General features: G+C 36.0%; 1 protein-coding gene across 1 annotated transcript in view; it reads right to left on the bottom strand.

Moving 5' to 3' along the window:
- Window positions 1-26392, bottom strand: part of LOC138305503 (dynein axonemal heavy chain 6-like) — a 64779-nt gene that overhangs the window by 13818 nt on the left and 24569 nt on the right. Inside the window, 29 exon segments of the mRNA XM_069245757.1 lie at window positions 357-594; window positions 1230-1312; window positions 1673-1835; window positions 2254-2363; window positions 2730-2855; window positions 8774-8954; window positions 9115-9269; window positions 9603-9789; window positions 10162-10343; window positions 11547-11697; window positions 12490-12650; window positions 12811-12939; window positions 13325-13488; window positions 13878-14049; window positions 15752-15883; window positions 16204-16361; window positions 16819-16966; window positions 17739-17960; window positions 18536-18760; window positions 19318-19698; window positions 20541-20726; window positions 21295-21507; window positions 21969-22240; window positions 22743-22896; window positions 23197-23334; window positions 23888-24205; window positions 24681-24806; window positions 25183-25296; window positions 25801-25947. Coding sequence (XP_069101858.1) covers window positions 357-594; window positions 1230-1312; window positions 1673-1835; window positions 2254-2363; window positions 2730-2855; window positions 8774-8954; window positions 9115-9269; window positions 9603-9789; window positions 10162-10343; window positions 11547-11697; window positions 12490-12650; window positions 12811-12939; window positions 13325-13488; window positions 13878-14049; window positions 15752-15883; window positions 16204-16361; window positions 16819-16966; window positions 17739-17960; window positions 18536-18760; window positions 19318-19698; window positions 20541-20726; window positions 21295-21507; window positions 21969-22240; window positions 22743-22896; window positions 23197-23334; window positions 23888-24205; window positions 24681-24806; window positions 25183-25296; window positions 25801-25947 — 5136 coding nt within the window.

The following is a 26392-nucleotide window of genomic DNA, read 5'->3' as shown; positions in this document are numbered from 1 at the left end:
CAAAAAAAATAAAAGAATTTGTTTAAAACATGAAGTAAAATTGATAGTCCTGTCTAGACTCCATACGTTTAAATTTCGTCTTTGTATATTACAAAGTTATCTGCCCCTGTGGGGTATTGATTCTGACGTTATTTTTTGTGAGCAATAGTTTTGAAAAATATGACATTTAACGCTCACAAAAATATCACTTTAATATTGATACCTACCCACAAGGGCAGATAAATCTGTACTAGAATAAAATTCATTTTTTATTAAAAATTACCATAATCCTACAAATATTAAGCGATCACAATTTCACTACAAGAACTACACTAAACCAAACGGATAAAGAACACAACAAAAAATTTAATTAATACCTTGACAGTTTCGTCCCATCGGACCTGCTCATCTCCCAAAGCTGTCGTCAATTTAGCTGCACGTTTTAGACGTGATGCTGTCTGAGCAATGTTACGTTCAAGTTTCTGTTTTTCTGCGACGCTCTCGTCATATGTTTTTTGAAGCTCTGCGATTTTGGCTTCAACTGCTGCCAACTGGTCTTGTTTCTCCTTCAATAGAGACATGACAGTCTCGAGTTCAGATTCAGCTGCTGCCAGCCTGCAAAACAATGGGCCATCAGTAAGAGATCAATGGAAATTTGAGTGATAATCACCACAAACTTACAACCCTAGTTGTCTAATAGAATCTGTATTAAGTATATCTCATTACTGTTACCCAACTGTCTTTCGCAGCTAACATATTTCGTGATTTCCATTTTCAAAATATCCGTGCAGATTAAGTTTTGCTGATTTAGGATTAAATGGAAATACCTTTCTAATTACTTGTGAAAGATATCGATTTGTGGAAATAAACTTTCGCAAATGATATCAATTTGTGGAAATAAACTTTCGGAAACTTATTTGATCATGAAAGTCGCAAAAGTAAATTGCACAAAATAGAAAAATTGGTTTACAGTAATTTGAAGAAGTAAAACTTTATGATCTTTCAAGGATTTGTTTTAGTCCTGTTAACTAACTTTTAGCATTAGCTTAGCTTAACGTGTATTGGTATAATTAGCTTTTCGTGGTTCCAATTAATGTACATTGATGTACATGTATTGACTAAATTGCAATCATAAAAACAAATCTTGATGGATTTAACCATTTCATTTTAAGGTAGATACATGTATAGCAAAAAGAGAATCTGAAAGAAGAACTAAATTTCAAGTGATGAAAAATATTAAGTTAACTTACTTTTGTCGCTTTGGTTCCACAGTCTTGAACACTTTTGAATAGCAATCCATAGCCAATACCCACATACACATGGACTTACAGGCCTAAAACAGACAAATATTACACATGTACACACATACACATGGATTTACAGGCCTAAAACAGACAAATATTACACATGTATTCACATACACATGGATTTACAGGCCTAAAACAGACAAATATTACACATGTACACACATACACCTGGACTTACAGGCCTAAAACAGACCAATATTACACATGTACACACATACACCTGGACTTACAGGCCTAAAACAGACAAAAAATACATATGTACTACAAAAATTCAAATTAAGAAAGTTATCTTCTTAAGCAGGTGGTCATTTTACAGGGGTGGTCGCGAAGACAGCTGGTCATTTTACAGGGGTGGTCGCGAAGACAGCTGGTTACAATATATTTACCTTTGATACTTTCTCTACGGCATCTGGGACGAACTTGGGATTATCGACGTATTTCTTCAGTTTCTTGATCGTTGTCTCCGAGATGCTGTTTTTGTCGTAGTTCAGCATGTTCTTCAAGAAGTTGGAGTCGCCCAACAAGCTCTTCGCAGACGCCCAGTCTGTCCTGGAGGCATAAAGATACTTACTGGTAACTTCAATATTTTAGTGGTAAGAATATTTTAGTGGTAAGAGTGGTAACATTATTTGAACGGGAAATATCTTTAAGAATATTTTAGTGGTAAGAGTGGTAACATTATTTGAACGGGAAATATCTTTAATATTTTGGTGGTAAGAATATTTTAATAGGAAGAATCTTCTATATTTTAGTGGTAAGAATATCTGAGTGGTAAAAACAATCTTGTAATTAAGTGAATTTAGCACTCTTGTCCAATTTCTAGTTATTAAAACTTGTGTAACCCTGCAACATAATGACTTCCAGTTCAGACAAAATATACTGTATAAAATTTTGAGAAAAAAATGAATTTTTCGTTACAATTAAATATCTTTTTTTTTTTTTTTAAAACATAGCAGACGTCACTTACTTGGATCCCATTAAAATACACACAGCCTCCATAACGGTCTGTACGAGTTCTGGCGGCTTAGAGAACACACGGATTTCAGAGATGTCATTCTTATCCAGAGCATCAAGAGCCTGAAACAAAATAAACAAAGTGTTGAGTGTTTTCTCTATACATAGTTATCTCCCCTTGGGCACAATTACTTGTTTACATAAGAATATTACTGTAAACTGCTAAAGTAGAATTATTTGTGGTGTGAAAATTTCCTTGTATTTCACTTTCTTTTTAATTTCCGAGAATATATCAATGCACAACTGCATAATGACTAATCAAAAGCTCAATTGCACAGCAAGAAATATGGCACATCTTGAAAAAATCAAATCTTAATACGCAATATTGTCTAATAGTATATAACACAGTGATAACTTTAATAATTGATACCCTATAAACTTCAATAATCTTAGTTTAACCAGAAATTATCACATGACAATGTCACTAACCTTCACAGCAGCCTCCAGAGCTGGTAGAGCTTGATCGAGATCCCTCTGGGCGTCGTCAGCGATGGCCTGGGTTTCCTCCGCTTTGGCCTTCGCCGTGGCCTCATCCTCCATAACGACTTTTCGCACCTAAAACAAGACATTGATGTACCTATTGGCACCTAAAACAAGACATTGATGTACCTATTGGCACCTAAAACAAGACATTGATGTACCTATTGGCACCTAAAACAAGACATTGATGTACCTATTGGCACCTAAAACAAGACATTGATGTACCTATTGGCACCTAAAACAAGACATTGATGTACCTATTGGCACCTAAAACAAGACATTGATGTACCTATTGGCACCTAAAACAAGACATTGATGTACCTATTGGCACCTAAAACGAGACATTGATGTACCTATTGGCACCTAAAACGAGACATTGATGTACCTATTGGCACCTAAAACAAGACATTGATGTACCTATTGGCACCTAAAACAAGACATTGATGTACCTATTGGCACCTAAAACAAGACATTGATGTACCTATTGGCACCTAAAACAAGACATTGATGTACCTATTGGCACCTAAAACGAGACATTGATGTACCTATTGGCACCTAAAACGAGACATTGATGTACCTATTGGCACCTAAAACGAGACATTGATGTACCTATTGGCACCTAAAACAAGACATTGATGTACCTATTGGCCCTAAAACAAGACATTGATGTACCTATTGGCACCTAAAACAAGACATTGATGTACCTATTGGCACCTAAAACGAGACATTGATGTACCTATTGGCACCTAAAACAAGACATTGATGTACCTATTGGCACCTAAAACAAGACATTGATGTACCTATTGGCACCTAAAACAAGACATTGATGTACCTATTGGCACCTAAAACAAGACATTGATGTACCTATTGGCACCTAAAACAAGACATTGATGTACCTATTGGCACCTAAAACAAGACATTGATGTACCTATTCGCACCTAAAACAAGACATTGATGTACCTATTGGCACCTAAAACAAGACATTGATGTACCTATTGGCACCTAAAACAAGACATTGATGTACCTATTGGCACCTAAAACAAGACATTGATGTACCTATTGGCACCTAAAACAAGACATTGATGTACCTATTGGCACCTAAAACAAGACATTGATGTACCTATTGGCACCTAAAACAAGACATTGATGTACCTATTGGCACCTAAAACAAGACATTGATGTACCTATTGGCACCTAAAACAAGACATTGATGTACCTATTGGCACCTAAAACAAGACATTGATGTACCTATTGGCACCTAAAACAAGACATTGATGTACCTATTGGCACCTAAAACAAGACATTGATGTACCTATTGGCACCTAAAACAAGACATTGATGTACCTATTGGCACCTAAAACAAGACATTGATGTACCTATTGGCACCTAAAACAAGACATTGATGTACCTATTGGCACCTAAAACAAGACATTGATGTACCTATTGGCACCTAAAAACAAGACATTGATGTACCTATTGGCACCTAAAACAAGACATTGATGTACCTATTGGCACCTAAAACAAGACATTGATGTACCTATTGGCACCTAAAACAAGACATTGATGTACCTATTGGCACCTAAAACAAGACATTGATGTACCTATTGGCACCTAAAACAAGACATTGATGTACCTATTGGCACCTAAAACAAGACATTGATGTACCTATTGGCACCTAAAACAAGACATTGATGTACCTATTGGCACCTAAAACAAGACATTGATGTACCTATTGGCACCTAAAACAAGACATTGATGTACCTATTGGCACCTAAAACAAGACATTGATGTACCTATTGGCACCTAAAACAAGACATTGATGTACCTATTGGCACCTAAAACAAGACATTGATGTACCTATTGGCCACCTAAAACAAGACATTGATGTACCTATTGGCACCTAAAACAAGACATTGATGTACCTATTGGCACCTAAAACAAGACATTGATGTACCTATTGGCACCTAAAACAAGACATTGATGTACCTATTGGCACCTAAAACAAGACATTGATGTACCTATTGGCACCTAAAACAAGACATTGATGTACCTATTGGCACCTAAAACAAGACATTGATGTACCTATTGGCACCTAAAACAAGACATTGATGTACCTATTGGCACCTAAAACAAGACATTGATGTACCTATTGGCACCTAAAACAAGACATTGATGTACCTATTGGCACCTAAAACAAGACATTGATGTACCTATTGGCACCTAAAACAAGACATTGATGTACCTATTGGCACCTAAAACAAGACATTGATGTACCTATTGGCACCTAAAACAAGACATTGATGTACCTATTGGCACCTAAAACAAGACATTGATGTACCTATTGGCACCTAAAACAAGACATTGATGTACCTATTGGCACCTAAAACAAGACATTGATGTACCTATTGGCACCTAAAACAAGACATTGATGTACCTATTGGCACCTAAAACAAGACATTGATGTACCTATTGGCACCTAAAACAAGACATTGATGTACCTATTGGCACCTAAAACAAGACATTGATGTACCTATTGGCACCTAAAACAAGACATTGATGTACCTATTGGCACCTAAAACAAGACATTGATGTACCTATTGGCACCTAAAACGAGACATTGATGTACCTATTGGCACCTAAAACAAGACATTGATGTACCTATTGGCACCTAAAACAAGACATTGATGTACCTATTGGCACCTAAAACAAGACATTGATGTACCTATTGGCACCTAAAACAAGACATTGATGTACCTATTGGCACCTAAAACAAGACATTGATGTACCTATTGGCACCTAAAACAAGACATTGATGTACCTATTGGCACCTAAAACAAGACATTGATGTACCTATTGGCACCTAAAACAAGACATTGATGTACCTATTGGCACCTAAAACAAGACATTGATTGTACCTATTGGCACCTAAAACAAGACATTGATGTACCTATTGGCACCTAAAACAAGACATTGATGTACCTATTGGCACCTAAAACAAGACATTGATGTACCTATTGGCACCTAAAACAAGACATTGATGTACCTATTGGCACCTAAAACAAGACATTGATGTACCTATTGGCACCTAAAACAAGACATTGATGTACCTATTGGCACCTAAAACAAGACATTGATGTACCTATTGGCACCTAAAACAAGACATTGATGTACCTATTGGCACCTAAAACAAGACATTGATGTACCTATTGGCACCTAAAACAAGACATTGATGTACCTATTGGCACCTAAAACAAGACATTGATGTACCTATTGGCACCTAAAACAAGACATTGATGTACCTATTGGCACCTAAAACAAGACATTGATGTACCTATTGGCACCTAAAACAAGACATTGATGTACCTATTGGCACCTAAAACAAGACATTGATGTACCTATTGGCACCTAAAACAAGACATTGATGTACCTATTGGCACCTAAAACAAGACATTGATGTACCTATTGGCACCTAAAACAAGACATTGATGTACCTATTGGCACCTAAAACAAGACATTGATGTACCTATTGGCACCTAAAACAAGACATTGATGTACCTATTGGCACCTAAAACAAGACATTGATGTACCTATTGGCACCTAAAACAAGACATTGATGTACCTATTGGCACCTAAAACAAGACATTGATGTACCTATTGGCACCTAAAACAAGACATTGATGTACCTATTGGCACCTAAAACAAGACATTGATGTACCTATTGGCACCTAAAACAAGACATTGATGTACCTATTGGCACCTAAAACACGACATTGATGTACCTATTGGCACCTAAAACGAGACATTGATGTACCTATTGGCACCTAAAACGAGACATTGATGTACCTATTGGCACCTAAAACAAGACATTGATGTACCTATTGGCACCTAAAACGAGACATTGATGTACCTATTGGCACCTAAAACAAGACATTGATGTACCTATTGGCACCTAAAACAAGACATTGATGTACCTATTGGCACCTAAAACAAGACATTGATGTACCTATGGCACCTAAAACAAGACATTGATGTACCTATTGCACCTAAAACAAGACATTGATGTACCTATTGGCACCTAAAACAAGACATTGATGTACCTATTGGCACCTAAAACAAGACATTGATGTACCTATTGGCACCTAAAACAAGACATTGATGTACCTATTGCACCTAAAACAAGACATTGATGTACCTATTGGCACCTAAAACAAGACATATTGCACCTAAAACAAGACATTGATGTACCTATTGGCACCTAAAACAAGACATTGATGTACCTATTGGCACCTAAAACAAGACATTGATGTACCTATTGGCACCTAAAACAGACATTGATGTACCTATTGGCACCTAAAACAGACATTGATGTACCTATTGGCACCTAAAACAAGACATTGATGTACCTATTGGCACCTAAAACGAGACATTGATGTACCTATTGGCACCTAAAACGAGACATTGATGTACCTATTGGCACCTAAAACAGACATTGATGTACCTATTGGCACCTAAAACAAGACATTGATGTACCTATTGGCACCTAAAACGAGACATTGATGTACCTATTCGCACCTAAAACAAGACATTGATGTACCTATTGGCACCTAAAACAAGACATTGATGTACCTATTGGCACCTAAAACAAGACATTGATGTACCTATTGGCACCTAAAACAAGACATTGATGTACCTATTGGCACCTAAAACAAGACATTGATGTACCTATTCGCACCTAAAACAAGACATTGATGTACCTATTGGCACCTAAAACAAGACATTGATGTACCTATTGGCACCTAAAACAAGACATTGATGTACCTATTGGCACCTAAAACAGACATTGATGTACCTATTGGCACCTAAAACAAGACATTGATGTACCTATTGGCACCTAAAACGAGACATTGATGTACCTATTGGCACCTAAAACAAGACATTGATGTACCTATTGGCACCTAAAACAAGACATTGATGTACCTATTGGCACCTAAAACAAGACATTGATGTACCTATTGGCACCTAAAACAAGACATTGATGTACCTATTGGCACCTAAAACAAGACATTGATGTACCTATTGGCACCTAAAACAAGACATTGATGTACCTATTGGCACCTAAAACAAGACATTGATGTACCTATTGGCACCTAAAACAAGACATTGATGTACCTATTGGCACCTAAAACAAGACATTGATGTACCTATTGGCACCTAAAACAAGACATTGATGTACCTATTGGCACCTAAAACAAGACATTGATGTACCTATTGGCACCTAAAACAAGACATTGATGTACCTATTGGCACCTAAAACAAGACATTGATGTACCTATTGGCACCTAAAACAAGACATTGATGTACCTATTGGCACCTAAAACAAGACATTGATGTACCTATTGGCACCTAAAACAAGACATTGATGTACCTATTGGCACCTAAAACAAGACATTGATGTACCTATTGGCACCTAAAACAAGACATTGATGTACCTATTGGCACCTAAAACAAGACATTGATGTACCTATTGGCACCTAAAACAAGACATTGATGTACCTATTGGCACCTAAAACAAGACATTGATGTACCTATTGGCACCTAAAACAAGACATTGATGTACCTATTGGCACCTAAAACAAGACATTGATGTACCTATTGGCACCTAAAACAAGACATTGATGTACCTATTGGCACCTAAAACAAGACATTGATGTACCTATTGGCACCTAAAACAAGACATTGATGTACCTATTGGCACCTAAAACAAGACATTGATGTACCTATTGGCACCTAAAACAAGACATTGATGTACCTATTGGCACCTAAAACAAGACATTGATGTACCTATTGGCACCTAAAACAAGACATTGATGTACCTATTATAAGTCAGAAACAATGTAAAGGGTTGTACCACAGGAACAAGAGGAGGTAATCTTAATCTGACTTCAAAAAAGGGAAATAATCAATGAAAGGGAGATAACTCATGGCTTGTTTACCTTGTCAGCAGCCTCCTGATCAACAACTAGACGCTCCATCAATTCGTTGGTGTCCTGCGACTTTTTCTTCAGTTCTGGCTCCAGAGCCACTAGCTCCTTCTTCATATTGTCCACCAAATCGTTGGTCTCGAGGAGCTTGATAAGACCGTTCTGGACACGATCTCTGGCATTCTTCAGGGATCTGGGGAGTAAAATGGAAAAAAACTTTAGGAGGTAAAGGTATAAAAAGGAGAAAAATATCAAAATTTGCTACATTATCAAATGTTAAAAAAGTTCTGAGGAATAAAGAGTTTGCAATTGACTCATTTCCTTGAGGGTGAGACAAGATCTAAGGAACTTACTTTGTTTTCTCGCCAAGCATAGACAGATAGAGGTTGATCAGTTCTAGGTAACTAGTTGGGGTTGTGTAATAGCGACGCTTCAGCTCGCCATAAAACCGCTCCGCCATACTACTAACACTGGTATGGATCTCGACACACATCTCGGCGATAGATTGCTGGAATTTGATTAATTTAAGTCGTTAACAATTTTGTCAAACTTTTTCTTATTTAAATTTTCATCATTGGGAAACAGAAAGAAATTTTATAAAATATTCATTGGTTTAAACACCTTGACTTTGGTATTAACTCAGTCACCCCTATAGACACATTTAGGCTCTTCTAAATCAAAGAATGGACCAGTCCATTATGAAATTTCAGGGATGAGTAAGTTAATATACATATGTACATATTTGATAGAAACCATTAACACCTGTGATTTTATACAAAGGCAGATAACTTTGTAATTTTATACAAAGGCAGATAACTCTGTAATCTACTAAAGTACTCACTCTAAGTTCATCTTTTCCAAGCTCGACATTTTCAAAGAAGGATTGTGACACACCAAGCAGGGCTTCACGAGGCCACTCAGTAAACCAGTCAATTGTACAACAGTTCACCAGGGAGGGAAACATTCGACATCTCGTACGGAACGCATTGCCAACCGGACTCATACACAACACTATGTGAAGGTTGTTCCTGCAATCACGCAAAATAAACTCAAACATTTTGACAGTTGAACCATGAAGATGGAAGATGAATGCAAAACTTTTCTTTGAAATACAGTTAAACCTGTCTATAATGACCACCCAGCGGACGGAGAAATGATCTTTGTAGCAAAGTGGTCATTATACACAGATAAGTCATTGGTCATTTGGGACCCTATAAAAGTGGTCTTATTAAGCAAGTAGTCGTTATACAGAGATGGTCACCAAGGCAAGTTTACTGTAAATGTATTTTTTTACACATTTTTTTTTTCAGTGATAAGATTCCTCTCTGTGTATTTAGACTAAACCAAATAAGAATTCCTTTGTAATTGTGACGATACAGAATTCATAGACAGCTACTAACCTGACTCTGTTTATACAAAACTCGTAAATAGCGTCTCGGTTGCCTTCAGGGATCCCAGCCTCTTTGGCCCCTGCACGACACCCAATAATCAGTTGTTCATACTCGTCCGCCTCAAACAAGTTTGGCACCTCACCGGAGTTAAGGATGTTGTTGATATCCTCGAGGAACTCTTCAACTACAATCTGTAAAACAAAACCAGAATTATCTCCCCTGTTCAACTACAATCTGTAAAATTACACCAGAATTATTTCCCTCTGCTCAACAACAATCTGTAAAACAAAACCAGAATTATCTCCCCTGTTCAACTACAATCTGTAAAACAAAACCAGAATTATCTCATCTGCTCAACAACAATCTGTAAAACAAAACCAGAATTATCTCCCCTGTTCAACTACAATCTGTAAAACAAAACCAGAATTATCTCATCTGCTCAACAACAATCTGTAAAACAAAACCAGAATTATCTCCCCTGTTTAACTTCAATCTGTAAAACAAAACCAGAATTATCTCCTCTGTTCAATTACAATCTGTAAAACACCAGAATTATCTCATCTGCTAAACTACAATCTGTAAAATTACACCAGAATTATCTCCCCTGATAAGTACAATCTGTGAAATTACACCAGAATTAACTCCCCTGTTAAACTATAATCTGTAAAACATCATCAGAATTATCTCCCCTATTAAACTACAATTTGTAAAATAACATCAGAAGTATCTCCCATGCTAAACTCCTCAAAATAGCATTTGTTTATCTCCAATTTTTCAATTAAAATCAGCAATTAATTACCAGAATTATCTCCCTTGTTCATCTTAAATCAGCTGAACAAGGTCGATCCTTACTTGTCTACATTGTTTCAATCTAAAGATATCGCTTAATTCCCTTCCATAAAATTGTCTGAAGAACATCTGGATCTGATATCTTTGACCTTTCAGTTTATTCAGATACACCTATATATCTATTAATTACTTAAAGATGCTCCATCTCTGACAAATTATTTTTTTTTTCTCAATAAAAAACAAGAGCAGACGAATTAATATTTTTCTTCAGTTACAAAACTTACTTATATAATTACATTACACCATTACAACCATTCAAAAGTTTGAGCTTCTAATTTTTACTTCAAGTTAAAAATATGAAAAATAATTAATTGCATCCCGAAAAAATTCCGTGACACAATATCCTATATGGAATGAAGTACTGATTGCACATGCACCAAAGGCGAAATAAATTATTTTATGTTATTTTTTGTGTTAATTAGGCATATATATACACGATTAAACACCAATTATTGTTCAAATGATGAGTATCATTTATGCTCTGTCTGCGATGGAGCATCTTTAAGGTTTTGGGTACAACTTTTATTTTCCCCAGAATTTTATACCTGTGTGTCTGTAAATAAGAAGACTGTGTGTTCGTTCTTCACTCCTGCTGACTGGTAAAGTTTCTTCAGATCATCGTGGAACGCGTTATAGTCGTAACCACGACTCAACTCGATCTGGAAATTCTGGTACCCACAGATGTGAGCAGCAAGTCTGTAAAACAGGCACATCAGTATAAACTTATTATGTAAGTTTCCAGAACTGAGCTGAGAGCTTATTCCTTTGCTAAGATTTCAAATTTAAATTTAAATTTTCTAAGTGACATATTGAAACATAATTGAAGTCGACTTATTAAACACTTTTTATGTGTTTATAAATCCAACATATGAATTAAAAAATTATCATAAAATATACAAATGCTATTTTCAGCACTTGCTTAAAGTGAACAGTCGGGCATGATGGCTGAAGTCGGTAAAAATGGTGTGAATGTATCCAGTATAATTTCTTATGAAAAAGAAAAAGAAAATCTCTTGCCAAAATCTGTCTGCGTACGAAGAAATTAATTTAAAGTATAAGAATCCTAAAACGTCCTCCCGGCTGACTATGTCCGTGGTTACATTTCCACGCAGCCTCGCTTTCAATGCTTTCAACTTTCCTTTATTTTAATGGTCAGAACTGGGAAACGTAAGCGGAACTTGGCCGTCGTATTAATATGTGAGAACTTTTGGAAGGCCAATGAACGCATTTAGACTGATTTTCTTTGCCCGACTATTCACTTTAAAGTTAGTGACATTTTTTATCGTTATGGTAGTTTGAATATTGTTTGGGTCATCTCAAATGTTGCAGTAAATGAGAAATGGAAATTTCGCTAATCATGTGATTAAGCTAATCATGCTTTGAACAACCGGACCCACTCATTCACCCTTGAAGACGCATTTGGAATATTCTACTTCAAGAAATGGAACAGTTCATTATGAAATAACAGGGGTGATTAGGTTAAAATACCTGGTGAGAGACTGTTTTCCTGTTCCACCAACACCGACCAACAGAGCATTTCCTCTCTCCTGTCGAATCATTCGAGTAATTCGTGACACATGCTCGATGGCATCCATGAAAAACACCAACTTCATTTCTTTGGACGACTGCATGTTGAAGTCATCAAGATACTGCCAAAGGAAGGAAAGGATAATTTAAAAATAAAAATTAAACACACCGAGACATTTTTTTAAAAACAAATTGTCATTGGAAAATTAAGAATACTAAGTCTGCATTCTAATTACTGAGGTAATAAATACTGGGAAAAAGTTGAATGAAATTTGAACTTACATCTTGCAACACATTCTTGACCTTCTTTAATTCCAATTCCTCGTACAGACGGTCTGCAGGATCAGCCCCCATCTTGATGTAGTCGCCAAACAGGATGGGATTTGTGGAGAAAGAGTCAGGCTCCACATTCTTAAATGGAACATTTAATCATCATTATTATCATCATCATCATCATCATCATCATCAACATCATCATCATCATCATCATCATCATCATCATCATCATCATCATCAAAATTATTATCAAAATTATTATCAAATCTTTGAACTTCCTGCAACTCTAATCATTATCTCAAAGCTACCAACTTAACTCCAGATCTATTGTACCTCAGACACCCCTAAAGACACATTCAAACTCTTCTAAACGTAAAGCTTGAATCGTTTATAAGGATATTATGGGATATTAAAATTTTGCAATGTTTCGAAGTTTAAATTTTGTCCATGCACATTTTTGTGTTATATCATATATCTACAGTTAATATAAATACCAGATATACAGAGTTACAATACTTACTTCTCCAAAGTGCTTGCTTGCCATCTCAGCTAGAATGGTGTAAAAGTACTGCTTATCCTCGTTGTTGATGAGTCGGTCGTGGAACACACGCATCGCTTCGTGACAAAACAGGCGGAACATCTGTTTGTTGTCCCGAATGACTCCAGTATCAGCCTGCAGTATACCTGTCAAAAAAGGTCAAGGTCATGTTAATTACATTCCATGGTAAAGGTCAAGTTCAAGGTCATGTTATATTCCAAGGTAAACATCAAGGTCACATTGTATTTAATGGTAAAGGTCAGGGCCATGTAATATTCCATGGCTAAGGTCAAGGTCATGTTAAATTTCAATGTAAAGCTCAAGGCTATTTAGTACTTTATTTTACTCTGAGATAAAGATATTTGAATATTGTATATAATCAAGGTCATGTATTATTTAATTGCAAAAGGTCAAGGTCATTGAAATAGAACTATAAAAGTCTTGATCACGGAATTAAATCGCTGTTTAAAAAAGTTTAAAACACAGAATTAGGTCCCCGCCGAAATTCGCTGGTTTACAGTAAGGAGTTACCTACCCTGTATACACTTAGACAGATCACGGAGATTGAAGACGTAGTGAGACTTGGCGGGTGTAGGGAGTAGATCTGTGTACATTCTCCCGTAGATTTCAACGGCAGCTGTGACGATTGATTCCGTACACTGACGGACTGAGCTCGGGAAATCCATCAAGAATCCGGTCAGGATTTGCTATAAAAATCAAAGAGATATCAAGCACAACTTTTTTATAAAACCAATAAAAGTATATTACACCATTAATTTCGGTGGAGATAAATTGATTCAACATGAAGTAGAGCCAAAACTCCTTAAAATTTTGTGTATGCCCTAATACAGTAAAACCCCGTTATATTGCCACCCGTTTTACCGCCAAACTCGCTTATCGCCATGAATTTTTTCAGAACGGATTTCCCTCCATACAAATACACCCGTTATATTGCCAAACCCGCCTACCGCCATCCGCCATCACATTTACGGAACAAATGATTAAAATAACACTATAATGACCTCGTTAATATCGCCAAATTCTGTTGATAGGGACACATGTTTTCGTAAGGTGCTTAACTGCCGACTGACAGGTAATCAGCTACACACACTATGGCCACTTGTACGACCGTGTGTACACAGTGAAATCAATTAACATTATGGGTACACCTTTGTTATTGTTTTACAGATAGGTGTCGCAAGTTGTGGTGAATAAAACTCACTTCTGTTCATGTGTTTTACGTAATATTAACGTTAGTTGTTTATTGACAAAAAGGAACCAACAAGTCTGTTTCTCGTTATCGCTGTTCATTTGTATTGGACCATAAAATGCAACTAGCAATTTCAAGAGCGATACATTGTATAAATATAACGTACGTGCAGAAGAATCCGCCGTTTACTAGTAAGATCATATCAATCGTCGTCAAAGTGCCGTTTATTACCGGAGTACCTGTTTTGATATTTGCAGACATGTGCGCGGAAGTGAGGTCACGACCGCACTGCGCTTGTTCAGAACTTCTATTCTTTGTTTCCGGGCGGGATTTCCCGGGATAAATATATCATGTAACCGAGAAAATCCCAGCTAGCAGGCAATTACGGCACGATACTTGGTAACACAAACGAGTTCGGTTTTCGTATTTTACACACAAAAAACAGACATAATTATTGAAAGACTACTATCGAAATTTACTTTGATTTTGGGACTATTTGTATTGCAGTACATAATAGTACGAAGTGGCCGTTCAGTTTCAGTACGGCACCGGAGGAATTAAGATTTCAACGACAAATCCGATATACCGCCAAACTCGATATATCGCCAAAATCTATGAAAACAGAAGGTGGCGATATAACGGGGTTTTACTGTATTTATATTCTCTTCTCATAATTACTATATAAACCAACTAAACCCAAATTATTTAATTGACATTCAAAACATGGCCATGATGGTGTCACTAATGTTGACAAAGAAATATCAACTGATTTCACCATTAAAAGCGGAAATAAACACTTGTCTTTAAAGCAGAAAAATTTCTAAAAAATAGACATATAAAATAAAAACATTTCTTCATGGTATGGTGAATATAGATGCCAGAGTTTTGTAGATAATAATTTCATAATGCGCTAGCATGCATTATGAAATTTGTCTGCAAAGATCTTGCATCTAAATGAACCTCAAATTTCATAAAAGGATAATTCCATGCTAAATTATAAATTCAGTTTTTATCAGAAATAATTATACTGACTTTCCAGCTGTACAGATGGTTGTATTAAGAGTGGTCTCCCTTATTTATCACCTTCTGTACAGAATGTAGTTTGATAATCTTCTTAAAAAAAATGATTTGCTTGTTCCACCTTCTGTACAGAATGCTTGTTCATAAATGATTCAATTCTTTTTGTAGAAAAGTCTTACCATGAACATGTGCTTCAGACTGTGCTCTGATGGCGACGGAATGCAGAGCATAGCAAAATGACGGAACATTCGAGGGGACACTGGATTACGGCCGCCTCCAGGGGGCGCACATGCAGCTGCCAAAGTTACATCCTGTAAACACAAGGTCTAGGTCTCAATTCAATATAATTTACGCTCTTTTGGTTTATAAAGGTATATTATCAATCATTTAATAAAATCTGTACCGTATACTAATTTAAAAGTGTAAATATTAAATTTTAATTGTGACCTACTGAATAGGAAATAACTTTTAAAAAATCATGAGCTTATGTTCATCACTGGTTTTACTGCCTGGTCTCCAATAACTTTTGTAATTTTTGTCATTTAAAAAAAAACTCCCAAAAAAACCTAACTTATTGTCATTTTCCATGGTGCATTAGCCTAAAATATTGTAAAATGAAAATAATAATCACCTGAATTTCCTTCCAGTTGAGTTTCTGACGGTCGTACATTCCGCCGAAATCTTGGTATTGTCGGAGGAGTTCAATAGGAGGCTGTGACCCATATGTGTCAAGTTTAGGCATGTTAAGATCGTCAATAAAGATGATCACTCGTTTACCAGTCGGGGCGCCTGGTGATCACAAAACAACAGTTATATAACCAATATGATAAAATGTCTCTACAACATCTGACCTTGCCGCTATACCTACAGTCATTGTCCCTGAATATAAGTTTAATACCATTTTCAACCCAATAATGCTTTAAGAAATTAAATATAAGCCTAAGATGAGACACAAGCTACTTGAATGTCAATTTCCTACTGAATAAATGCCAATATCGCTATCAGTATCCAGTCTTCTGTGTTTAATGTTTAAAAATGACCTTGAAATTTGACTGCTATCATAAATTAGGTCATCCTCAACTTTGATCAATAGTGATAAACCTGACCTTTAAACTTTAATATTGAACCTTCAACTTTGAGACCCCAACTACCAATTTAGCATTCATGAACTTTAATAGAGATAACCTTGGACTTCGGAGATAATTTGAAATGTGACCTTGCATAATGACCTTGAACTCTCACTTACCAATGACATTTTTCCTCCTCTTCTCAAGTTTCCCCTCAATCATTTCCTGGGTTCGTTTGCTGCTGGTCTGAGCAGAGAAGTTGATAAACACAGGAACGTAATCTGCTTTCTCTGCGATGTTGTTCAGGAGACCACGAGCAATAACAGACTAAAAAATAAAATAAGGTTCATGATGTCAATTTCTTAAGAAATTTAAGTCATGCGCCTTTTGCAACACTTCAATTTGCTGAAGTATTCATAAACATTTCATAATTTCGTTTGCACTTAAATTTCATGGAGAAGGCAAAAGTAAACCGACATTTGTATATATTCATTAAAAAGATAAGTTTTTGTAGGGTAGTAAATTCACTGATTTTGGTCAAAAAACAAATTCCATGAAAATTAAACCCCCACGAAAAATAATGATTTCACATTATATATTTCAGAAATGTGACATTTTTCAATTTATCTATTTATTTATTAACAATTGCTACTTATGCTGTAAAATAAGTCATTTAGAAGAGCTAGACCTTTTTAATTAATGCATTGCCCAATTCAATTTATTCATTAGGCAAGTTTTGAAAGAAAACCTTATAAAACAACTAGCTTGGTGTGAATTTAGCCAATACATTACAAAATAGCAAACAAAACAGTACACTTTCTGTGAAAAATATTCAATTTTATAGTTCTATACAAATTGACATCTTATAATGGTAAACAGATCTAGTACATTTGGTGGTGAAATATTCAATACTAATTGTAATTGTGTTCTATAATATTTATAGACACTATTGCAAATTTGGGAATTTATCATTGTACTTACTTGTTCAAAAATCAATTTTATGCTAAAATTTGAGAAAATTAATGCACAACTTGAAGGTCATAGTATTTTAGATGTTTAAAATACTCTAAAACTGACAGTTTGACCTTGGTCTGTTTACCTTTCCGACACCAGTTCCTCCGGTGAACAGGACAGAGAAACGCACAGCAAGTAACTTCTGTAATAGGTAGCCAAATCGGACCGTGTCGACGGTCGGCACCAACATCTCAAAGAACGGCACCTCCTTATCGTACTTGAAGGATGGCACAATCTTCTCCCAGTTGTCCATACGACGTGTCTCAAAGTCCATGTAGCAGCTCCACAAGTCGCCGCCAGTGGGGAGCTATAATCACAAAAAAAAATCCCGTTTCAAAATCATAATTTGTTCGGCTAAAAATTGAGATTATATTTGTGGGAACTGCGTAAATTTCATAAACAAACCTCTGGCTCATGAAACATTCTTAGAAGTTTCGACTAAACCATGCAATCACATATGACATAGTTTTCTGTAACGTCATCTTGGATTGGCCATAAGCTTAGGGTCTTATGCAACAATATAATGTGTTCAAAGGGGAGGTAACTTTAAATTTCAAAATAGGAGTCATTAATGGTTCTTGTCCCAGAATTCCTGCCATTCAAAATCATAATTTAATCTTAGACGTTTAGACTCAACCAATCAAATATGGCATACTTTTTTGTAATGTCATTTTGGATAGCCATTAATCATTAATTTTTCCTGGCCCAGAATTCCTGTTGCTTTGATAATGCTTATATAAAATAATACATATATTAATATACATGTGCTCAGACTCATTAGTTTTTGGTGATGTCTGAAATTTTCAATTATGAAACTGATTAGCATCTTTTTGTCAATATTGCTTGATGAATAAATTGAGATCTATCTGTTCGAAGACTTACCTTTGCATCTCCATTATCATCAAACAGATTCCGACAGAAGGAGTCGAAGGCGTCCCAGTTACTCTCAATCAGATTTCCGCCAATGGACCAGACGTAGCAGAATACGAACGTCGTACATACGATGATGTTCAGTTTACTGGGGTCCATGTTGAAGTCTGGTCCACCACGTTTGAACAGTAGGGACTCTAACAGCTTACAGAGCATGGAGACCTTGTTGATATCCACCTGTAATTAAGATATTAACGAACCATAATAATTAATCATGAAAAATAATATCTGGAGTAGGAATTCTACAAAAGCCCCTTGCTGCTTAACTCTTGCTGATATCCACCTGTAAATAAGATATTTCTCTAGCATTAACGAACCTTAATAATTAATTATGAAAAATATTATTGAGATTATTAATTCTACAAAAAAACCTTGCTGTTTAGATATTTGGCTGCAATATTCAACATCTTCTCCAATTGATTTTATTTATACCCTTTGTACCAACATAGGCAGTTTTCAAGATTTTTTTAATAATATTTTAACAAATTTTTAATGAATGTTAATACGAAGAATTATCAATTTGAATTGTAATCAACCATTACTACAATGACCGCATGATTATAAAAAAAAAGAAGATAATTTGAGATCATATGGAACTTAATTCATAGACTCAAGTATTTGCTTCTTAAATATATACCAAAATTAAAGTCCTCGAAGTAATAGATGTTTTACTGCATCAAAAAGTCCTAAGAACACAATGACCACTGGTCAGTTTTGACCACAAGACCACATACCTGATTAATTGCCTGGGTACATTTCTTGTGAACATAGACGAGGCCAGACTCTACATATTTCTTGAACAGTTCGAGCAGATATTCCGAAGTTTCAGCCTTCATCTTGTCGGCGAACTGAATGATCCATGTCTGGACATACGGAAGCCATTTTAACTCGCCAGGGTCAATGAACACCATACCACATCGGCTGACAGTAGCAGGCGAGGCCACGGCTAAGTCCTGAACTTCGAACAACATGTGAATAAACGGAGTAAATTTGATACGCTCGCTGTTGGCGAGACACAACATTTTGTTATCGTCGAGGACAGTGTTCATGTTTTCAATCCACAGAGCGTCAACTGGACCATCACAAACAACCCACTGATGGTCCTCGGTTGTGTCCTGTCAAAACAAAATCTCAATCTTAATACAAACTCATCACCCTTAAAATATGTTTTTTATTAACTTATAAAAGTTTTATTGTTATAATATATAGCTGAATTTCATAGTTTACACAACCATACTAAAAAGGGAAATAACTCATGAGTATTAATCAAGCTACAAAGGGAAATAACTCATGAGAATTAATCAAGCTACGAAGGGAAATAACTCGTGAGAATTAATCAAGCTAAAAGGGGAAATAACTCATGAGAATTACTGATCATTATATAACTTGTCTAAACCAGATATCACCGACACCAGCTGATATTTGACCAGTATAACTGGGTTTCCAGCTTATACAGATTAACTCAATCACCCCTGGAGTTCCATAATGGTCTGGTCTAGTCTTTGATTTAGAAGATTCAAAATGTCTTCAGGGGTGTATGAATGTGTTAATTTACAATAAATTAAAATTAAGAAAACGCCATATAATTACGCCAAAATAGACAGGGGTCCGGATTAGATAAGGAACAGTTCTGACAAGTTTAAATACAATTTACATGTATATGTATATCACACAATATTTTTTCGATCAAAAATGTAAATTCTGATTTTTTTAATCATGGCCAATAACAGAAGACCAACAACAACAAAAAAATACAATAAAAATTTTATAGGTAGGTAAAGAACAAGTGACCTTTTTAAAATTCAGAAATCTCATGTACAGATTGGGAGATAGTGTTGAATTTAAACGTATTTTATTTCAAATTATTTTAGGACAGGACTGGACACAAGTTATCACAACTTATAAAAGCCCTCTCCCAAGATAGGGTTAAGATTTCGTAATTTTTGACGATACTCACATTGACACACTTCCTGACGGTGATGGCCATGAGACCATCGGCCCACTCAAGTGTAAGTTTGTTGATGCCACCGTACAATTCCTCCATGGTGATGGCCTTCGGGTTCATCACATATGTGTGTACAGGCTGGTAAAAATAGTTCTCAATCTTGGCGGTATGGAGATTTGTCAGTGTAGCGGCGAGGATCTATAAAATATCAAGTTTATGTACTAATTATGTTCTCGTATCGTATAATTGTTCTGTTTGGAGTTTATTCATTTCATTTCATTTCAAAATATTTTATCAAATCACAAGTTTTAATTTGGATCGGGCAGCAAGCAAAGCCTATATATGCTCTCTCCACATGAACACATACAGAAGCATATTTTTAAAAGCATAAATCATTTGCGGGTTTTTTTTTCTCGCGAATTATCTTTGTACTATTTTAAAGCATTCATATAACAGGCTAAAATATGTCAAACCATGGATTTTCGCCAGGTATTAACTTTCGCGAATTTGGATAGATCCGCGGAATTGGTGGAATTAAAACCCCTGTGAATATTAGTAACTATACAGTAGAATCAATAATATAAGATTTTCAATATGTCTTTTGAAAGTGAATAACATTAAAATATGGTGTCTTTTATAAAGCAAATCAGACAGGAATGAAGAATTTTGTTGTTCCATCTTCAATTGGCTATACATTTTCTAGCTATATTACCCATAATTTTTTTTGTATTTTCTACACCCTTCACAGAAACATTGATGTACTTACTTTGTAGACAGTTGTTTTGCCTCCACCTGTCGGCCCGACCAACATGACGCCGTGTCGAACCACCATTGTTTCGTAAAGTTGTATAATCTTGGTGATCTGCGTCTCCACAACTTGTAGGTTCATGCCCTCAATCACGCTGATGATTTCTTCACGCAGGCGGCCATAATCGTGCTCCGGAATCTCAACGCCGGGGAACAGATCTTGCAGAATAGCCTGTCATTGTGTAAAACAGTGTATACTGAGATGATAAAAAAATGAAATAAAACATTTACATGACAATCTGCTCATAGAAAATCGCAATAAATGGTATTGCAAGAATTTTGTTGCTACGTTAGTAATGTTGTGACTGTACTATGTATATAGAGAATACACTAAAACAAACTAAATTTATAACAATACAGGAATATAATTTGAGCATTGACATCTTCATGCAATAGAAAATGTAAACCTTACGATTTTCGCATGTAAATCACGATGTCAAAATGCAAAAACATTGTCTGATGTTGGTTTTCATCCATGGATAAGTCGCACTGGTGTATTAGTCGTGACTTATACTCCGGAAAATACAGTAATACTGCAGTAAACTCAATTATGACTTTGTTGGACACTTTTTTAACATAAAAAGCGTAAAAATAATTCCCCACTAAGATATTATAGTTTCCAGTAACACTAACCTGGAAGAGGAGAGCATCCTGCTGGAGGAACTTGGGTAAGTTACTGTCGCGTAACGCACGGATCAGTACTACGTCTTCACTCTTGTCCGGGTTCTGTCTCTTCAGTGCTCCGGCCATGACCAGTACAGATTTCACAGCACGCATACCGAAGTCGTAGTGATCCTGCTGGGACAGCTGCTCACTGCAGAGCTTGTACATCTGTGTCATCTTCTGTGCCAGGTTCTTGGAGGATTCAAATCCCTCGGAATACAGGATCACTTCAGCAATCAGTCCTGTAAGTAAAAATTACTCATCTCGAACTTTGTTTTCCTTGTAGATAATTTGATCTTATTAGTTTAACGTCCTAATAATAGCCAGGGTCATTTAAGGAAATGCTAGGTTTGTTGGTGGAGGAAAGTCAGAGTAGTCAGAGAAAAATCACTGACCAGCTATCACTACTTACTTGCAACCCAATAGTGAAGGGCTTGTGGTAATTCCAAACATCTTAACCACTCGATCAGCAAGTTTAAAACATGATACCGCTGACTTTAAGTCAACAAGATTTGATCACATTTAAAGATAATCGTTATCGATAGTTGTTATTCTGTATTTGCATATAACAGAGTTATCTACTCTTGTGAGTAGGTATTTATTGTGACGTCATGTGTTTGCGAGCACAGCATCATACATTTTTCAGACAACGATGTGTTCACAAAAAAATGGCGTCACAAATTCACAATCGGTACCTACCCGCAAGGGAGATAAATCTGTAATATGCAAAGACGGAATACTTACGATAGTCCGGCACCATCATGGCGAAGGGTCGGAACAGGGCCTTTAAGTTATCAGGCAACTCAGTACGACCAGCATATCCAGGGTTCATGGTGATGAAAGCAGCACAGGTGGAGATGAGCTTGATCTCTCGGCCCTCAAACATGAATCTAGATACCTTTGAACCAATCAGAGGCAAGTATTAAAATGATGTCACTAATGACAAACAGAAAATACAATTACCATAATCTTAGATTTTAGCATACAATTTCTGGTGTGAAACATCAAACTATGATATCAGAACTTTTTTTTAATTTATAGTTTAATCTCACTGAATCACACTGCAGAAAATATCAAGTAAAACACCCATTCAGTCACGTTATACTGACAATGAGCTAATCAATCACCTGAGACTGATCTCAAAATCAAAATGTGGTTATGTGGTGGAGTTTTAAGTGTTTAAAGAGAGTTATCTCACCTTTGCAGCTTTTGCGTTTCGGATCGTGATCAACTGCTGCGCAATCACAGACAAGACTTCAATGTCAATACGGTTAAACTCGTCAAAACAACACCAAGCACCGGACTGTGCGAGACCGGAGAAAAATCGTCCCATCATCTGTAAAATAGGCATGTAAATACATGTATAAAATTCAAAAATTGTATTCAACTTAATTTTATGAATTGACAGAAATACATTTTTGTTCTTCTTATTTTTAATTCAAACACAGGATGAATCTATTCAGAGGATTTTTTTCTAAAATATTTTTTTTTTGGAATGAAATTAATATAATTTCTAAAATTTACTCATGAAAATTTATAGCAAAGCAAACAGAATTCAAAAACGACTTTTTCGAAATTGATATTTTTTTTTTACTAGTTTTGCTTTATCTAAATTTATAGTTCTTTTCTAGACATGAAATGAGAAAAAAGTATCTCCATTAATAATCTGTTTTTGCAAATTACAGAGTTATCTGCCCTTTTGGTAGGTTTTGATTGTTATGTCAGAGCTTCCAAAGGTAGAAGAGCTACAAATCGAGTGAATGGAAGTAATATTCTAGAGGAGAACAAATGGAGTTAGACTCTGGTGTTCTTGAGCATAGAGAAAAGCGATGCAACAGTCAAGGGCAGATAACTCTAAAATATATACATGATACCACGTAAAAACATACCTTGTAATCAAGACCGTCTGAACAGTTGAAGACGACACACTGTTTAGACAAAGCTTTAGCCAAATCTTTGGTTGTCTCGGTCTTTCCTGTCCCGGCAGGACCGGCGGGAGCGCCTCCAAGATCGAGCTGCAAAGCTCCCATGAGACAAAGATAACAGCGATCCGTAAGCGGAGTGATGACGAGACGTGCGGAGGCTCCGAGATACTCATACCCACACACGTACAGCGAGTTGGACATGCGAATTGCGCAGTTGTCGATCTCCAGGTCCCAGTAATAGCGAAGCTGTTTCTGCCATTCAAAGCTGTTGACATCATCAACCTAAACAAAAACAAATGGAATATTACAAGACATTTCTAGGTTATATAGGTCATAGAATGGTTCCTCTCTTTAAAAGTGTCAGAATCAATAGAAAAACTAATTTATTTTCGAAATTATAAAATAACAAAATTTTGTGTAATTTGGCAAGAGAGTTGGAATGGGAATTCAAATGTTTTGCAAATAATTGTATAAAAAATATGCAGTATGAACACATGATTTTCCATAAAAATTTATGTATTCCTGAATTTGTTGAAAATAATGAAAATGAACAATATTGTTTGCACTAAAATATAAAAAGGTTTAACATATTCTGTAATGTCAAAATATTTATATTTGTTTTTTATTTACATTAATCAAATTAGGAAATATTTTGTTGAAAAAATGTGCATATATACAACTCATTCCTCACAAAAAAACAAGAAACAAGTGTCTCAGACCCCAAAATTTACCTTATTCTAGCTGACCCCTAACTTACCTTGTTCTGACACATCTCCGTGATCATGTCTCTGCCGTGTACGTCAATGGTGATCAAGGCACATAGATTAGCCCGAGCCAGTTTGGGGATCTCCTGACGGACGACACTGGCTAATTCGTTCAAGTCCTAGAGGAACAAAAAGTTTTTAACTAATTACAATATATTCATTAAATTAACGGAAATAACTTATTTTCTGAAAAGCATACTGAGATAAAAGGATTTACCGTTATTGACCAAAGAAGCACCCAGGGGGTTAAAAAACTGAATAAATAATGAGAAGCTTACTAAATTTGGACTTGCCTTTCATAAAATTGTCACACAAAGTAAGCCATAAATCAATTCCCAAAAGAAATCAATATTCAGTTTGCATTTAAGGGGCGCTTGTAGGGTCAAATACAGTATTTCTTACATGCGAATATATTTGTGGCCAAGTTGTTAACTGTTTAATTGTAGTTCAGTTTAACTATGAGTGGGAGCTGATTCATGGGTAACAAGAACTTACTCTGAAATTCTTCTGTTCAAACTCCTTCATTCCCTCAACACGGTCGAATGTATCACTTTCTAAAATCTCCGTCACATCACGGCACCACACAATCTGAGATACTGCCAGCACAATCTGGAAAATCAAAAACAAAATTAATTTAATTTTTCCTTAGAATAATCAGAATTAATTTCCTTTAATAAATTAATTATCTTTTTTTTAACCAATTATTTCAGGCAATGATCGGTAATCCTGTATATTTGTCATAATTAGATATTATGCAAATCTAGTCAATAAAGCCTTCTTCAAATGAAATACATTACCATGCTGATTTCCACAAAAAATTGTCTCAAAATTTGTGTGTGATCACACAAGTACATAAGCAATGGCGAGAATCGGTACTCGACAAGAACTGATCGCTTGCCAGTACTCTTTATGAACACTAAATTAATATCGCAAAATTTATATTTCAGGGGAATATTTTTTTGTCTTAAAAAAATTGATTTCTTGATGTACCCTGGACATATTTCCATGAATGAAGTACTTAAAATCCCCAGCTCATGCAAGAATGAACATTCAATCAATTCAAATAAATTAATAATACAGTATATAGAAGTTGACTAATAGGGCAATATTTACCTGAGAAGCATGGGAGACAACCCATTCCTTACGAGGACGTTTCTCAAAATCTCCAATAGCTGCCTTTGTGAGTCGGCGCAGATTTGAAAACATGGCTTCCTCCACTTTACCAAGCCAGTCCTCAACGTTACCTCTGGCCTTCAGCCCCTACAACACAAGGACAATGGTCAATTAGGCTGGTCAGTAAGGGCAGTGGTCAGTCACAATGGTCAGCAAGGACAGTGGTCAGTCACAGTAGTCAACAAAGACAGTGGTCAGTAAGGACAGTGGTCAGTCAAAATGGTCAGCAAGGACAGTGGTCAGTCACAGTGGTCAACAAGGACAGTGGTCAGTAAGAACAGTGGTCAGTCAAAATGGCCAGCAATGACAGTGGTCAGTCACAGTGGTCAACAAGGACAGTGGTCAGTAAGAACAGTGGTCAGTCAAAATGGTCAGCAAGGACAGTGGTCAGTCACAGTGGTCAACATGGAGAGTGGTCAGTTAAGGTAGCAGTAAAGACTTAGCTTGACCATGTAATTCATTTTTCAGTGACAGCGGTCAGAAAGGACAGTTATTAATCATAGTGGTCAGAATTTGTATTTAAATAAGTGGA

This window comes from Argopecten irradians, chromosome 13 (assembly GCF_041381155.1).
Source record: "Argopecten irradians isolate NY chromosome 13, Ai_NY, whole genome shotgun sequence".
Classification (NCBI taxonomy): Eukaryota; Metazoa; Mollusca; class Bivalvia; order Pectinida; family Pectinidae; genus Argopecten; species Argopecten irradians.
The sequence above is the reverse complement of the archived record's forward strand: the minus strand, read 5'-3'. Positions and strand labels throughout refer to the sequence as shown.